This window comes from Orycteropus afer, unplaced genomic scaffold (assembly GCF_000298275.1).
Source record: "Orycteropus afer afer isolate SDZICR_OR568_19922 unplaced genomic scaffold, OryAfe1.0 scaffold00368, whole genome shotgun sequence".
Taxonomy (NCBI): Eukaryota; Metazoa; Chordata; class Mammalia; order Tubulidentata; family Orycteropodidae; genus Orycteropus; species Orycteropus afer.
The window spans coordinates 3,303,285-3,321,040 of NW_006921955.1; the positions used below are offsets into that span (position 1 = coordinate 3,303,285).

The window sequence follows — 17,756 nt, forward strand, 5'->3', positions numbered from 1 at the left end:
ACTCCTATTCACTGACCCCCATCTGATCCTCTCAGGTGTTTATGTGTTTATCTGTAGCCTGGTGTTTGGTGCTAATGGTAATGCAGTATTGTGGACACAATGGTTGGCATTGGCATCTGTCGTCTATCTCTTATGTGCACAATTCAGTGTCCTCCCATTTCCTAATGTTATCATGGTGGTCAGAGTTCCTTTCCATATATTCCTCCCCTTGCCCATGTCAGTGTGTGAACCCCAACTAGCCCAAAATTAATCCCTCCTTTTCCCTCCCCATCCCAGTAACCTACAGAGTGAGTTCTGTATCCCAAGCAAACCCTTCTTCATCTTTTTACAGTAACGGGCTCATACAGTATTTGTCTTTCTGTGATTGACTTATTGTTGTGAGATGATTCCCGTATCCCTCATTGCTGTTTAATGTAGCATAGTATTCCATTGTGTGCATGTACCATAATTTGGTTATCCACTCATCCATTGATGGGCATTTAGGTTGTTTCCATCTCTTTGCTATAGTGAATTGTGCTGTGATGAACATACGTGTATGTATGTCTATCCATGTGCTATCTCTCACCTCTTTAGGATATATTCCTAGCAATGGAATTGCTGGGTCAAATGGTACTTCTATTTTCAGTTTTTAAGGAAGCATCATACTGTTTGCCACAATGGTTGTACCATTTTACAATCCCACCAGCAGTGCAAAAGAGTTCCAATTTCTCCGCAACCTCGCAAGCAGTTGTTATTTTCTGACCTGTTGAACTTTGCTATTATTGCTGGGGTGAGATGATGTCTCATTGTTTTTTTGATTTGCATCTGTCTAATGATTAATGATCACAAGCGATTTCTCATGTGTTTGTTGGCTGCCTGTATATCAGCTTTGGTGAAGTATCTGTTCAAGTTTTTTGCGCATTTGTGAATTTGGTTATTTATCTTTTTGGTGTTGAGGTGTTGAAGTTTTCTATAGATTTTTTTACATAAGTCTTTATCAGATATGTCATAGGCAAATATTTTCTCCCAATCTGTAGGTTCTCTTTTTACCCTTTTGATGGAGTCTTTTGTTTCACATAAGAATTTAATTCTTAAAAGGTCCCAGTCCTATAGCTTCTCTTCTACCTGCTGCACATTCTGGGTTATGCTTCATAGTCTATTTATGCTGTAAATTAGGGCTCCCAGATTTGCCCCTATTTTATCTTTGATGAATTTTATAGTTTTCGGTTTCACATTTAAGTCTTTGATCCAGCTTGAATTTGTTTGTGTGTATTAGGTGAGGTATGGGTCCCATTTCATTTTTCGGCAGGTGGACATCCAGTTTTGCCAGCACCCTTTGTTAAAGAGGCTGTCTCTTCCCAATTTAATGGGTTTTAGATCAGATTTCCATAGATGGACAGGTCTATATCTGGACTTTTGATTCTGTTCCATTGGTGTATCTGTCTATCATTGTACCAATACCATGCTGTTTTGACTACTGTGGCTGTATAGTAGTTCTTAAGATCCGAGAGTGTGAGACCTCCCACTTTGTTCTTCTTCTTCAGAAGTGCTCTGTTTATCCAGGGTCTCTTTCCCTTCCATATGAAATTAGTAATTGCTTTTTCCATGTCCTTAAAAAATGTTGTTGGAATTGGGACCGGGATTGCGTTAAATGTGTAGATTGCTTTAGGTAGTATTGACATTTTCACAATATTCAGTCTACCTATCCATGAACAAGGTAGGTTCTTCCATTTATGTAGTGCCCTTGTTGTCTCTTGTAGCAGTGTTTTATAGCATTCTCTGTATAGGTCTTTTGTGTCTCTGGTCAAAAGGTTTATTCCTAGATATTTTAACTTTTTAGTAGTGAGGGGTCTCTATGAGTCAGGTCTGACTCGACGGCACATAACAACAACAACAACAAATTGTAAATGGTATTGTTTCCCTTATTTCTTTATCAGAGGACTCTTTTTTGGTGTTGAGGAATCCAACTGATTTTTGTATGTTGACCTTGTATCCTGCCACTTTGCTGAACCTCTCTGTTAGTTGTAGTAGTTTTTTTTTTTTTTTTTAAATTGAGTCTATTGGGTTTCTTTTGTACTGGATCATATCCACAAGTGGAGATAGTTTTAGTTCCCCTTTACCAATTTTATGCCTTTTATTTCTCTTTCTTGCTTTATTGCCCTGGCCAGGCCTTCCAATACAGTGTTACGTAGAAGTGGTGATAGAGGGCATCTCTTTCTGATTCCCATTTTTAAGTGGAATGCCTTGAGTCTTTCTCCATTAATGATGTTGGTCATTGGCTTTGCATATATACCGTTTATTAGGTTGAGGAATTTCTCTTCTATCCCTATTTTGCTGAGAGTTCTGAACAGGAATGGATGTTGGATTTTATCAAATGCTTTTTTTTTTTTTTTTTGCATCGATTGATATAATCATATGGTTCTTTTCTTTTGTTTTGTTTATGTGGTGGATAACATTGATTGTTTTTCTGATGTTGAACCACTCTTGTAAACCTGGTATAAATCCCACTTGGTCTGAGTGTATTAGTTATTTCACATGTTGTTGGATTCTGTTGGGTAGCATTTTGTTAAAGATTTTTGCATCTATGTTCATGAGGGATATTGGTCTGTAGTTTTCCTTTCTAGTGGTGTCTTTCCCTGGTTTTGGTATTAGTGTTATGCTTGCTTCATAAAATGAGTTTGGGAGTATTCCTTCTTTTTCTATGTTCTGGAATAGCTTGAGCTCTTCTCTGAATATTTGATAAAATTGTCCAGTGAAGCCATCAGGGCCAGGACTTTTCTTTGTGGGAAGGTTTTTTTTGTTTTGTTTTGTTTTTTTAGGACTTGTTAAATTTCTTCTTTTGTTATAGGTCTGTTCAAGTATTCTCTCTCCAATTGGGATAGTTTAGGTAGGTCTTGTGATTCTAGAAATATGTCCGTCTCTTCTACGTTCCAAATCTGTTGCAGTAGTTTTTCATAATATTCTGTCAGTATCTTTACTTCAGTTAGTTCAGTTAGTGATGATACCCTTTTCGTTTACAATTGTTATGACTTGGATCTTCACTTTCTTATGTTAGATCTGCCAATGGTTTATCGATTTTTTTAAATCTTTCCAAAGAAGCAGCTTTTTGTTTTGTTGATTTTCTCTGTGTTTTATTATTTTTCCTGCTTCATTTATTTCTGCTCTGATCTTCCTTATTTCCTTGCTTCTAGATACTGTAGGATTCTTTTGTTGTTCTATTTCTAGTTGGAGTTGATGAGTTAGAAGGTTGATTTTGTTTCTTTTCTCTTTTTTGATGTATGCATTTATTGCTATAAACTGTACTCGGAGTACTGCTTTTGCTGTGTCCCATAGCTTTTGGTATGATGTGTCTTCATTCTCATTTGTTTCTAGGAATTTTTTTTCCAGTTTTTATTTGTTTATTACCCAGTAGTTTTTGAGCAGTGAATTGTTCAGCTTCCATATGCTTGATGGTTTTTCCTTGCTTTTTGTATTACTGATTTCTAAGTTTATAGCATTGTGGTCTGAGAAGATGCTTTGTCATGTGTCAATGCTTTTGAATTTATTGAAGCTTGTTTTATGTCCTAACATATGGTCTATTTTAGAGAAGGATCCATGTGCACAAGAGAAGAATGTGAATTGTGCTCTTGTTGGGTGTAATGCTCTGGATATGCCTGTGAGGTCGAGTTGGTTGATTATATTGTTGAATTCTTCTGTATCTTTGTTGAGTTTTTTCTAGTTGATCTGTCCCTGTTTGAAAGTGGTGTGTTAAAGTCTCCAACTATTGTAGAGTTGTCTGTCATCCCTTTTAATTCAGTTAATATTTGCTTCACTTATTTTGGAGCACTTTCATTGGGTGCATAAATATTTATTATTGTAACGTCTTTGTCAATTGACCCTTTAAGCATCATACAATGTCCTTTGTGTCTTGTGATGTTTTTCACCTTAATGTCTGTTTTATCAGAAATTAATATTGTCACTCCTACTCTCTTTCGGTTACCTTTGGCTTGGTATATTTTTTTTCCATCCCTTAATTCTTAATTTTGTTTTTATCTTTGTTTCTAAGGTAGGTCTCTTATAGGCAGCATATCGATGGGTCTTCTTTTCTGACTCAGTCTGCCACTCTCTTTCTCTTGATAGGTGCATTTAGTCCATTCACATTGAGTGTAATTAGTGATAAGTACTGTCTTTTTTTTTTTTTTTTTTTTTGTCGTGTTGTTGGTGTTTCTTTGGCCCATGTACTTTCTTGTGCTGAGTTCTGTTTGTTGCCTAATGCTTTCTCCCTTTTCTTCTTTATTGTTGGTTTTGTGCTTATTAAACCCATATGTTTTCCTTCCTTCTGGAATTGCTTAGGGGGATTGTTTATTTTCTCTGTGGGTACCTTGGAGTACATTCTTGTGTGTACATTTTTAGAACAGTGTGTACTGTGAAGACATTGTCCTTTTTTCCTCTCCGTTTGGACGTTTGTACCTAGAAGTTTTATTTCCTCTGATAGGTTAGTTGCTGTTGTGTGCTGATTGACTTCCTTGGTTTTTAGTGTACAATGTTTTATGGTCTTATTATGAGTTTCTATTTCTGATTTGGTTTTGGTATTGATGTCATATATCCTGATTTTGTTGATCTCTGTTGTTGGTCCTCTATTGGAAGGACTTCCTTAAGTATTTCTTGTAGGGTTGGTCTGGTTTTCACAAAATCCCTTAATTTCTGTTTGTTTGAGAATGCCTTGATTTCACCCTCATATTTGATGGATAATTTTGCTGGATATAGCATTCTTGGTTGGCAGTTCTTTTCCTTCAGTGTTTTATATATGCCATCCCATTGCCTTCTTGCCTGCACAGTTTCTTCTGAGTAATTGGAGCTCAGCCTAACTGTTTGATTATTATAAGTAGTATTTCTTTTGTCGTGGGCACCTCTCAAAATTTTTTCTTTGTCTTTGGTTTTGGAGAGTTTGATTATAATATGCCTTGGTGTTTTTCTCTTGGCATCTATTTTATATGGGATTCTATGGGCTTCTTGGACAAATATGTTTTCTTCCTTCATGATATGGGGGAAGTTTTCTGTTAGCAGGTCTTCCACAATTTTATTGGTGGTTTTTTTCTGCCTCTTCTTGTTCTGGAATTCCAATGAGTCTTATTTTATTTTATTTTTTTCATGTCATCCCATATAAGTTTTAGGTTCTCTTCATTTCTCTTAAATCTTTGTTCTGATTTTTCTTCGTACAGGCTGGTGTCCAGGGATTTGTCTTCCAGTTGGGATATGCATTCTTCAGCCAGTTCTAACCTACTCTTTTGTGCTTCTACTGTCTTGTGTAATTCTGTAATTTTGATATTCATCTTCTGGATTTCTAACTACTGTTTTTGTATGAGTTCTGATTGTGCATTAATCTTGTTGTTTTGTTCTTGAATGATTTTCCTGAGTTATTCCAGGGAACTGTCTGTGTTCTTCTTGATTCTGTTTGGGTTTCCTTAGGCTCTTGGATAGCTCTATAAACATATCTTCTAAATTCCTCCTCAGATAATTCTATTACCTCCTCTTCCTCTATGTTACTGAGGACCAAAATGACCTTTTTTTGTGGTTGTGCTTCTAATGCCTTGTCCTGTTTTTTTGTTTGATTTGAGGTTACCTGTTATTTCCTAGACATTTTGAGGTTGTCTTTAACTGTTGGTTATGTATTGATTTGTTTTGTCTTGGTTTTATGATATAATATTTTGAAGAGTTGAAGCTGGTGTATTTATTTATTTATTTATTTTAGTTATTAATTCAGGTATGCTGGGTTGCTCTGCAGTTTTCTTTGTGATGGTGGAATCATTATGTGGAATGTGGATATGGGTTCTGTTTGCTGTAAAGAGGGTTTAGAATTTGAACCAGGAAGTATTATGGTGGCTGAATGTGGTTTCTTCTATTGGATGAGTGAGAGTATTGGTGGAGAAGGTAGGAGCGGATGAGAGAAAGAAGGAAAGCTCCACATTGCTAGGGGCAGTTTCTAGGGCTTTTAGCAGGCTGCTAATGATGATGATGTACTGTTATTCACAGACCTGCAGCTCAATTTCAGGAAAATCTCCAGTTGTTAAGGGGTCACCACTTTTCACCAGGCTCAGACACATACAAAAACCCTGCTTTGAAGCTCCTCGGTGCCAAAAACTGACCCAAGAGAACTGCCCGGCTCTGCTGTCCATCTCAGACATTCCTCTCTGAGCCTGCCTGCCCACGACAGTGGCCCAGATCATGATCCACCACGGGAGCTCCTCTCAGGGTCCACCCACCCGCGGCACCATAGTTCCACTCAGTTCCCGCTGCACAGGAGCCAGGCCAGTGCCCATGCAACCTGTAGTTCCAATATTAGTGACAAGTCAAGTGCAGGCTCCTCAGTACCACTGAGCTGATCCAAACTTGATTGGTGTTGTGCTGCAGGGGCACTTCCCCGGGCCTGCCCTCTTGTGGCCTCAATGGACTCTCTGCTTGGGTTTCAGTGGTGCTGGCCATGCCTGTTTTCACTTACCAATAAAATCAGGTGCTGACCCAACTTACCAATAAAATCAGGTGCTGAAGGTAGATCCTTGGGGTGATTGCTGGTATGCTGGTGTGGTGTGTCTTATTTAACCCAGGGAGGTCTCTGATGGCCTTTCTTGGCTGCTTGTTGGCACTCCTCAGGATTTTTTTTCCCCTGTCCCTTTCTCCTTTCTAATTCCACTCCCCTGAGTTTAGTGCACTCTGAGTCAGTGAGCTGTTCAGAGCACCAAAATCTGTAATTCAAATTGCTGTACCTAGTTTTTCAAACACTAAGATGCTAGAGGGAAGTAGCGTGGTGATTACCGACGAGACTCCATTTTGAATCACCTATTTGATTTCTTACTTGTGTTATTTGCATTTTCTTCTTTTCCTTTGTTAAAATTGTCAATGGCTTGCCAGTTTTATTAATCCTTTCAAAGAACCAACTTCGTCTTGCTAATTCTTTCTGCTGTTTCTGTTTCATTTATTTCTGCTGGAATCTTTGTTATTTTCTTTCTTCTGGTGACTGTAGGTTTTTATTTATTTATTTATTTTCTGCTGAAGGACAGAACTAATATTTGGAGATGTTGGGTTAAAGTGTTCATTTTTATTCTTTTTTTAAATGTGTGCCTCTATTGCTATAAATTGTCCTCTGAGCACAGCTTTTGCTGAGTCCTACAGATTTTGGTATGTTGTGTTTTCATTCTCATTTGAGTCAAGAATTTTTTTTTTAATTTCTTCTGTAGTTTTTAAGTAGGGTGTTACTCAGTTTCCATATATTTGATTTTTTTCCTTGGGTAATTTCTAATTTTATAGCATTATGATCTGAGAAGATGCTTTGTAGTATTATGATGTTTTTAAATTTATTGAGGCTTGCTTTGTGGCCTATTACATGGTCTCTTCTGGAGAAGGTTCCATGTGTGCTGGAAAAAAATGTATATTATGCTGTTGTTGGACTGAGTGTTCTTTATACATCCATGAAGTCTAGTTGGTTGATTGTGTTGTTTAAATCTTCTGTATCTCTGTTCTATTTCTTTCTGGTTGTTCTGTCCTTCATTGAAGGTGGTGTATTAAATTATCTTACTATTATTGTGTAATTGTCAATTTCTCCTTTCAATTCTATTAATGTTTTATTTATATACTATGGGGCTCTTTCATTGGGTGCATAAATATTTTTTATGGTTATGTCCTCTTGTTCAGTTGACCCTTTAATCATTATATAATGCCTTTTATTGTCTGTTATACTGGTTTTTGCTTTAAAGTCCATTTTATCAGAAATTAATAGTGCCGTGGCTGTTCTTTTTTGGTTGCCATTTGCTTGATACATGTTTTTCCAACTTTTGATTTTTAGCTGATTTTTGTCTTTGAGTCTAAGATGTAGATAGCGTATTGATGAGTCTTGTTTTCTTATCCACTCTGCTACTTGTGACTGATGCATTTAATCCTTTTACATTCAATGTAGTTATTGATAGGTATGAATTTACTTTTGCTGTTTTCCTGTTTTTGTGTGTGTGGTGGTGATGATTTGTTTGTTCCCTATATTCTTTTGTGCTGAACTCATTTTGTTTATGGAGTTTCTATTGTTTTAATGTTTTCTGAGACACTATGGTTTTCATCTATTTTGGTGTGAAGGTTATTATCTTTGAAGTTACACTGTAATTTATTATTATCTTCCCAAGTTTAAAGCTGTCCATTCTATCTTAATACTGTCTTGCCTTCCTCTCTACTTGGAAGTTCTGTAATGACATTTATTCCCTGTTTCTGCTTTATTGTTATCATTATTTACAAATTGGGATCTCTGGGTCCCTGTTTCCCATCTTGTAGTTGTTGGTTTTTTTTTTTTTTTTGACAAATCTATTTCTCATTTGAGTTGTAGGTGATGTTGCCATATGTCTTAATCTCTGGTTGTTTTCTGTCCAGAGGACTCCCTTTAGCATGTCTTGTAAGTTTGGTCTGATTTTTTGCAAATTCTCTTTAATTTCTGTTTATCTGACAATGTCCCAATTTTATCATCATATTTGAGAGACAGTGTTGCTAGATATATAATGTGTGGTTAGCAATTTTTTTTTCTTTCAGAGTTTTATATATTTCATCCCATTGCCTTCTTGCCTGTGTGGCTTCTGCTGAGAAATAAGAGCTTAGTTTTATTGGCTCTCCTTTGTAGGTAACTTTGTTTTTGTCGAGCTGCTCTCTGGATTCTTTCTTTGTCTTTGATTTTGGAAAGTTTGATTATGATATGTCTTAGTGTTTTTCTTTTGGAATCTATTTAAGGTTCGTTGAGATTGTTGAATGCATATCTTTTCATCTTTCATGATATTAGGGAAGTTTTCTTCCAACAAATCTTCAGTAATTTTCTCAGTGCTGTTTTTTTCCTCTCTCTGTCTTTTCCTGTTCTGGAATTACAATCATTGGTAAGTTAGTCCTCTTCATGGTGTCCCAAATGAATTTTAAGCTTTCTTCATTTTGGTTAATTCTTTTTTTCTGATTTTTCCCCCAGCAGACAGGTGTTAAGAGATTTGTCTTCAATCTCATCAATTCTGTGTTCCATTGATTCATTTCTACTCTTTTCTTCTTCTAATGCATTATCCATTTATGAAATTTTAATATTAATCTTCTGGATTTCTATTTGCTGTTTTTGTATGGTTTCTAATTTTCCATTTATTTTGTCAATTCTTTTATTTAAAAAAAATGTACAGTTTTGTCTGTATTATCTTTGATTTTGCTTGTTGTTTGCTCAAACTTTCTCTTAATCCATTGACGGTACCTAAATATAATTCTTTTGAATTCCTTTTCGGGTAATTCCACTAGCATTCTTTCCTCAGGAAGATTTTCTGGCCCTGCACTTTGCTCACTTATTTGAGGCACCATATATTGTTTTTTCCTGTGATTTAAAGTTGTTTTTTATCTCCAAGACATTGTAGTGTTATTATATTACTTTGTTGATATATGTTGTTTGCGTCACCCTGATTTTTTGTTTTGTTCTGTTTTAATATGCCCAGGTAACAGAGCAATCATTTTATTCTGGTTCCTAGTTTGGCAGCACTGGGGGACTTACCACTTGTTTCTGGGCAGATTTAGTAACAAGTGGGAGTGTGAGCACAAGTCGCTGATTACTGATCATGCAGAGCAGCTGAGGGCAGGCTGGGTGGGTGTTGCCCACAGTCTGTTGTTGGTCCAGTATTGCTGGAGCAGATAGTGGCACTCGCCCTGTAGGTGGGATAGTATATGTGGGTGGGACACCAGTGTGAGTGCTGGTGCATTCCTGGACAAGTGGAGCAGTTACCTGGTTCTTGCTCTGATCACAATGCTCCTTGCAATAATTAAAAATGGCTACACTGTGCTAGTTAGCAGTTTACTGCTCCTTGTTCTGTGTTTTTATTTGGTCTCTTTTTCTCATCAGTATTTGATCTGCTTCTTTATCCTTTCCTTTGAAGCGTTGGGATCCAGAATTTTTACCCATGGTTGTTTCTCTTGATTTTGAGTCTTTGTTGTAGAGGGTCTGATAGTATGTCTGCTTAGTCTGCCATCTTGGACGTGGAACTCCAGAGAATTTATGTAAGGAAATTGAATAAAAAAATCAGTGATTGGTTGACATTTAGGTAATGGCTACAAAATTGAGTATATCTGATTGGTAGGAGATCATGTGTGTGTGTGTGTGTGTGTGTGTGTGTATGTATATATATTTTAAGTTACAAAATAATCATTAAATTGGGTACATCTGGTCTCAATTGTGAGACCCTCCTAGTGTAACTGCAGGGAAGACATGCATAATTCTCAAGTTTGTTTTGAGTAAGCATCTGTTCTGAAAATTGTTTGGGACCTGGCTTCTTAGGCAGCCAACAAAACCTGTAAGCAAGCAAAATTACATTGCTTCCAGGAAATATTTACCAAGGAACTTTCTCAAGGTACAATGGAGAGTTACAGGAATTACATCCTGATGCTGAGGTTACTTTTGATTCAGAATGGAGGTTTAGCCTCACACCTTAGCATAGCCGCCATCTCACATCAGAAGTCCTAGGTTAATTTAGGGCAAACCAAAAACCAGACTAACTGCTTTTGAATTGATCCTGACTCATAGTGACCCCTCCTTGGGTTTCTGAGGTGGAATCACTACGGAAGTAGATCACCCAACCTTCCTTATGAGGAGTGTCTGGTGGGTTTGCACTGCCAGCCTTCTGGTTAGCAGTCAAATGCCTTAGGCACTACACCACCAGAGCTCCTATTAATTTAGGGCACTCTTATGTAATCCTTTGTTATTCTTTTCCAAGATTATTTTGGCCATGCAGGTCCCCTTGAAATCCCATATGAATCTGAGAATCAGCTTTTCCATTCTGAAAAAAAAAAAAAAAAAATGGCCATTGGAAGTTTGGTAGAGATTGTGTTGTATCTGTAGATCACTTTGGGTATACTGTCATCCTAACATTATAAAGTCTTAATATTGTAGCATCATTCACAATAGCGAAAAGGTGGAAACAACCCTAATATCTATCAACAGATGAATTGATAAGCAAAAATTGGTATATACATTTTATTTTATTATTCTGTCATAAAGAGAATATTATTCAATGATACAGAGAAATGAAATCTTGGTACATGTTATGACATGGATGAAGGAGCTCTGGTAGCATAATGCCTAAGGCACTTGGCTGCTAACCAGAAGGCTGGTGGTTCAAACCCATCAACCACTCCTCGGAGGGAAGATGGGGCAATCTACTTCCATAATGATACTGCCTCAGAAACCCAAGGCGGGGTCACTATGAGTCGGGTCTGACTCGATGACACACAACAACAACAACAACAACATGACGTGGATGAGCCTTGAGAACATAATGCTGAGTGAAGTAAGTCAGGCACAAAAGGACAACTGTTGTATGATCCCACTTACATAAAATGCCCAGAATAGGCTGATGCTCAGAGACAAAGTTTTATTAGCAGTTACCAGAGACTGAGGGAAGGGGTGGTTGAAAAGATACTGCTTACAGTGTTCAGAGTTACTGTATGAGATGTCGAAAAACTTTTGGCAATAGATATGGTTATACAACATGGTAAATGTAATTAATGTTAGTGAATTCTATACTTAAAAATGGTTAAAATGATATATGTTACCACAATTTAAATTTTAAAAATAATAAAAAAAAGGCTCAAAGCCAAATGAGTTTGGGAAACCCAGCATCTTCTCTTTTCCTCTTGGATATTGACCATTCAAATGAGTATAGTAAAGACTCTGAAATGTCCTGATTTCCAGTTTGAACTGTGCTTCATTGCATGTTTCTCAAACTTACTTGCCCATGGAACCTTCTTCTCTGGAGGACCATTTACCAACCTTGGCAGAGCACCTATGTTCCATACTTCTAAATTTACCAAAGGCTGGGTGTCTGAGTCATTGGAAGACCTTGCTCACTCCTTGGGACAGGAATTTATGCAGCTCACTACGTATACTGATTAATTTTACAAATTCATTAAAAAAAATTGTTCCATCTGCTGTCTAGTAAATACAAGGTAAACAAAAACCATGTTTTTATGGGACTTACCTTATAGTGGTAAGGGTTTGGAAAGACATACAGTACACAGGTAACAGGTTATATCTGCAAGTTAAGGGTTAAAGAAAAAACAAAAGAGGATGGCAGGGGGAGGGATGGTGGCACCAGTACACTGAAAGAGGATAATATTGGAACAGAGCCCTGTAGGTGTGATGGAAGTACCACTCAGAGACCTATGGGAAACATTAGAGCAAGATGACAGCTAGTGCCAAAACCCAAGCAGGAACAAACTTTGCATGTTGGAGAAACAAAGGAAGGATGAGTGTGCTGGGGCAGAGGCCAGATGAAAGATACCATCCTTTTGGCCAAGAAAGGGAAGATACACAGAGAAGGCTGGCACAAAGGTATATTTCTGTTTCTTCTAGATCCAATTCCTTGTGTAGACCCGCTATCCTCAAAGGAGCCACCTGGCCCCCTCATTGGCCCACAGCTTCTGAACCATGCCGGCCTCAATGACCCCACTAGCAGTGTACTTACCCCTTTGGTACCATCCTCCTTTCCTGTGACTGACTCACCCCAAGACACAGCATTGCTAGCAGCCACCACCATGCCAGAGCCAGCAACAGGGTCTACCATCCAAGCAGAAGGTGCTGGCACCCCTCCAGGGCTGGGCAGAGATCATGAGATGCCCCCAGTGCTTATGGAGACCCTTGATACCCAGTGTGCTGTGCAGCCCCTTGGTTCCAGCCAAGAACCCTGTACCCAACATCTGGGGGAGTCAGCTTCAGCCCTGGAAGCAAGCACTTGGGGAGAGCCCCTGCCATCACTGGCATCTGAGCCCAGCCCCCTTGACCTGGCCACTTCTCAGCTCCCCAGCCCCCCACTGGGGCCCACTGCCCCCACTCTGCCCCCTGTGGCCATGGAATCTGATAGTGAAGGGCCACCCCCCAGGGTGGGCTTTGTGGACAACACCATCAAGAGCCTGGATGAGAAGTTACGCACCCTGCTCTACCAGGAGCACATCCCCACATCCTCTGCCTCGGCAGGGACCCCAGTCGAGCTGGGCGACAGAGACTTTACCCTGGAGCCTCCCTCTTCAGCTTTGGCCGATGTGCCCCCAGGTCCTACCCTGCTGCCTGAGCCCATGGTGAGTGGCCTGTGCACCTGGAAGCCTGAAAGGGAGGGAAGGTGGAGGAGGTAGAAGAGCTGGAGCAGGCAGGAATTTCCACCAGCCAGCCCCAAGGCTCCATTCTTGCCCCTGCTGGGTCAGGATGCCCACATGCATTTGCAAGGAAGGCCAGTTATAGAGGCTCAGCATGAGGGTACTGCATGTGGTGACATAGTCCACCCAGTATGTATATGTCCTGTGCCCTATGTGGTATGACTGGGGTCCCTGAAGGGGAGGGTCTGGGAGATGAAGTCCAGCCCTCAGAGACAAGAAGAAGAAATGACTGCATAATTTAGCTGTTGGAGATGTTAACAAGTAAGACTCATGATGTTTTCTTTTTCTGTTGCTTCCTGAAGTTGGAAAAGTCAGAAATGGCAATAAGACAAGTGGGTGCGCTGGAACAGCGGCAGCCTTTGACAGTAACAGGTAATCAAATCAAGGTCCACTGGCTTGCTTGGGTATGGGGTGCTGACAGTCCTCACCTCTGTTCCTCAAAGTGCCCTCTGTTTTATACAGACACAATGTTTTTGAGATGTAACAAAGAGTCATCATAACTCTAATTAAAACCCATTGAGTTCTAGAATAAACCAATAATCACACTAAGGAGAGAAATAAGAGCAGTGGTTGGGCATTTAGGATAATGTGGGGAGCTGTTGTCTTGGCCCTTCTGGACTTGCTGAAGAATGAGTGTTCTACCATTCTTTTCCCCTGTGCTTTCTTAGCAAGGCTTCAAAATATTAGGGTTCCAAGGTATTTTGAGAGAGTGGGGCTGTGGGTTTTAGAAGCTAGATGAAGCAGCAGTGGGCTGGGGCCATCTGAGATAATCCTGGAGGCAGGATTTCTGTTACTCCAGGGTATTCATCCTGGGTATTGTGAAAGTCTGTGGAAACTTTTTGCATTGGTTCTCATTTCATTATCTGAATACCCAATGTCTTCAGCCCATGGGATCTGATTTGACCTTCTGAGGTATAGTGTTCCTTCTCAGTCTGGAATTTCTTGGGGGATTGGTAAAATAAGAGTCAGCAGCCCTAGGGAGCCTGTAACAAGACCATCTTCTTGGTGTATGTTAGCAGTGAGGTCCTGAGCTTGGGCTATGTTCACAAAGCAAGGACTGATTCCCTGGCTGCTGCTTTTGCCTCTAGATGGTACACTCAGAAGGACTGGGGATGCACCTAGAGTTGATCAATGCTTGAGAACTAGGAAGTGTTATGTTTAGCCTGAGGATATGAAGGATCAGAGGACTGAAGTAGAAATGCCTTGAAGGAAGGTAGAGAGGAAGGACCATCCCTGAAGGTCACTCTGAGCCTTAACTATGCTGTACCATCTTGTCCAATTCTGACCTTATGCACATGAGGGAAATAAGCTTCAGGGAGGTTCATTATCTTTTAGGAGATGGAGCCACTCCAAAGTCCACACCTCCCAGAGTGTAGACCTTATGATAGGAATGCTAAGGAGACAGATTCTAATTTGGAAAAGGTGAACCTTTGTGGTAAACAGAGCTGTCTAGAAATAGAGGGGTGCAGTTGGAAGAAGAGTCAAACATTACTCACAGGTTTGAGCTCCACAAGAGAGACTGGACAGAGTATCCTGAGGAACTGGTTTGAGACTAAGATTCCATCACAGATCCACAAAGAGGTTGTGCACAGGAGTCTTACCTCCAGTGGGGGCTTCAGGCAACCCTCCAAGCCTCACAGGCAGCTCCATCTCACCTCAGTTGAGCCACAGGATGGCTCCTGCTTCCAATTCTCCACCATTTTCACCCCAGCTACCATCTCAGTCCAGGGCTGATAAGCCCTGCTCTGTTCACCAATCTCTGCATATTGTAAGGGTCTCAGTAGGGCCAGTGCTCCCACACTCTAGCTCTTTCTGTTTCTTGCTCACTCTACAGGACACTGGGCAAAAAATAAAAATAAAACTCATTGCCATTGATTCCAACTCATAGCAACCCTATCAATCAGAGTAGAACTGCCCCCATAGGGTTTCTTAGGCTGTAAATCTTTACAGAAACAGATTACTTACTACATCTTTCTCTTGTGGAGCTGCTGGTGGGTTCGAACCACTGACCTTTCAGTTAGCAGTTGAGTGCTTAACCACTGTGGACTTTGGGGAAGTTAGTCAGAAATACTGTGTCGTATTCCTACTTTCTAGAAATCCCTGGACAGTGCAGACAGCTCATGCACTCACCTGCTTACTAAAAGGTTGGTAGTATGAGCCCATGCAGAGGCTCCTTGGAAGAAAGCCTCAAAGATCTGCTTCTGAAAAGTCAGCTCTTGAAAACCCTGTGGAGCACAGTTCTACTGTGACACACATGGGATTGCCGTGAGTTGGAGTATACTCGACAACTGGTTTATCCCTGCTCTCTAGCTGAGAAAACAGAGACAGCAACAGTGAAGTGACCCTGCTCCAATTGTCCCAGAGCTGAAACATTGCCTTAGTTTCTATAACTATCATAGTAGGCATATTGCCTGGCATCCCAGGGTTCCCTTCATGCCATTCCTGCCCTTGCTTCCCTGCATCCCTGAGTGATATTCTCCATCTTCATGCACAGAGCCATCCCTCAGCAGTACCCTGGGTCCCAGAAGATGGGCAGCACTAGACCCGGCCACTGTACTCAGCCACCTGCAGGTAAGACATATCCTTAGGTGAGATAATGGGACTGAATCACTTGGGCTTGCCCTCCCCTAGTGCTCACATTGAATCTTTTCCTTCCTTGCTTCCTCCCAAGGATGCCTCAGCTTCAGTGGTCCCCACACATTTGGAGCACCCAGGCTGGGCTGACAAGATCCCCAGGGATACCTCGGCTGAGCCCACACAGGACTCCACAGGGATGCTGGCCACAGAGGGTGAAGCTGGCCACTCTCAGGCACACAGCTGCCTGGACTCAGGCTCCCCACAAAAGCAACCAGGGCAGGAGAACAGCAGCTCACCAGCCAAAACTGTGGGCCGCTTCTCAGTGGTCAGCATGCAGGACGAGTTAACCCTAGCCTCATCCCATAGCCTGCGCTACTCAGCCCCGCCTGATGTATACCTGGATGCACTGCCTGCCAGTCCTGATGTGAAACTGGCAGTACGCCGTGTGCAGACAGCCTCCTCCATTGATGTTGGTGCCACCGAACTCGTATCCAGTGACTCTGGGGATGAGAGCCTACAGAGGAGGCCTTCAGTGCAGAAGCAGGTGTCCCTGCCCAGCAGCAGCAGTGCAGCCAATGACTTCGTCAAGAAGGCCACTGCCTTTCTTCATAGGTCTTCAAAAACAGGCTCACTGGGCCTGGACACACCCAGTCGACCCAGCATCAAGATCCCCACCATCAGTGTCACCTCTTTCCACTCCCAGTCATCCTACATCAGCAGTGACAATGACTCAGAGTTTGAGGATGCCGACATAAAGAAGGAGCTGCAGAGCTTGCGTGAGAAGTACGTGTACAGGCATGGCTATACCTGTGCTACAGGTGTGGTCAGAGCTGCGTGATGTTAGGGAGACTTGGTAAATAGGACTACAGGAAGCCCAGGCCAGGTCCTTTCTAATGGCACTACAGGGTGAGGGTGGCAGGGGAAGGACCCAGGCTTACTTGGGAATCCCACACCCAGAACCCCCTTGAGGCTGGCTGACAGCTCCCTGTCTTCTGCTGTTTCTTCATGGGGGGGTTGCTCCTCTCCTTACCATGCCTTCCTGCTGGATCTAGTACTTTCCTTCTCCACACTCAGCTGTAAAGTCTGAGCAGGGTCACTTGCATATTTGCCTTCATGCTTTCGTCTGGCATATCCCACCCCACTGTGGTCCAGGGGTTGGAAAGGTACAGACAACTCTGAACTTTTTTTATGAGTAGGAGGCAGGTACTGAGGTGTGGTAGGTACTGAGAGAAGAGTAAGAGAAGAGCCAGTGTCTGTCATAATGGGGTGATTGATTTGCGTGTCCTTTGAATGGGCTAAGAAATAGCAGAAATAAGTAGAAGGCACTAATTCCTACCTCCTCTTTGCTAATATGTGGCTGAAACCAAACATGCTCTGCACTCTCCAACTTGTTAGCTGCCATTGAGTTGGAGCACACTCATGATGACCTCATATGTAACAGGGTGGACTGTTGTGAGCAATAGGGTTTTCACTGGGTAATTTTTGGAAGTATATTGCCAGGTCTTTCTTCCTAGCCTATATTAGTCAAAGCTGCTGAAACTTGTTGAATATCCTGTTGTTGTTGTTATGTGCCATCAAGTCGGACCCGACTCATAGCGACCTCTCCTTGGGTTTCCGAGGTAGTATCTCTACGGAAGTAGATTGCCCAACCTTCCTTCCGAGGAGCAGCTGGTGGGTTTGAACTGCCAGCCTTCTGGTTAGCAGTCAAGTGCCTTAGGCACTATGCTACCAGAGCTCCCATTGAATATCCTAGCAACATGAAAACCTCCAGTGACAGATGGGTGGTGGTGGTGGTGGCTGTCCTTGTAGTACATTGTCCAAGAATCAAACCTGGCTGTACTACATGGAAGGTGAGAATTCTGCCACTGAATGACTCTTGCTCTGTGCTTTCCCACTACCCTTCTGTTATAGATATCTAAGAGTGCCCACCTGTCCAAGTGCTACACAAAAGCTAGAGGGGCCAAGCTGTAGACATCAGAGGTGAAACTGTAGACACCAAGGATGACAGGAGGACATGCATGACTGCTGGT

The 17,756-nt window shown here is 41.2% G+C and overlaps 1 protein-coding gene across 1 annotated transcript in view; it reads left to right on the forward strand.

Annotated features, from left to right (window-relative positions):
- The window catches only part of WNK2 (WNK lysine deficient protein kinase 2), a 379,724-nt gene that overhangs the window by 310,171 nt on the left and 51,797 nt on the right, over positions 1 to 17,756 (forward strand). Inside the window, exons 19-21 of the mRNA XM_007953023.1 lie at positions 12,353 to 13,074; positions 13,452 to 13,521; positions 15,738 to 16,509. Coding sequence (XP_007951214.1) covers positions 12,353 to 13,074; positions 13,452 to 13,521; positions 15,738 to 16,509 — 1,564 coding nt within the window. The remainder of the gene's footprint in view (positions 1 to 12,352; positions 13,075 to 13,451; positions 13,522 to 15,737; positions 16,510 to 17,756) is intronic.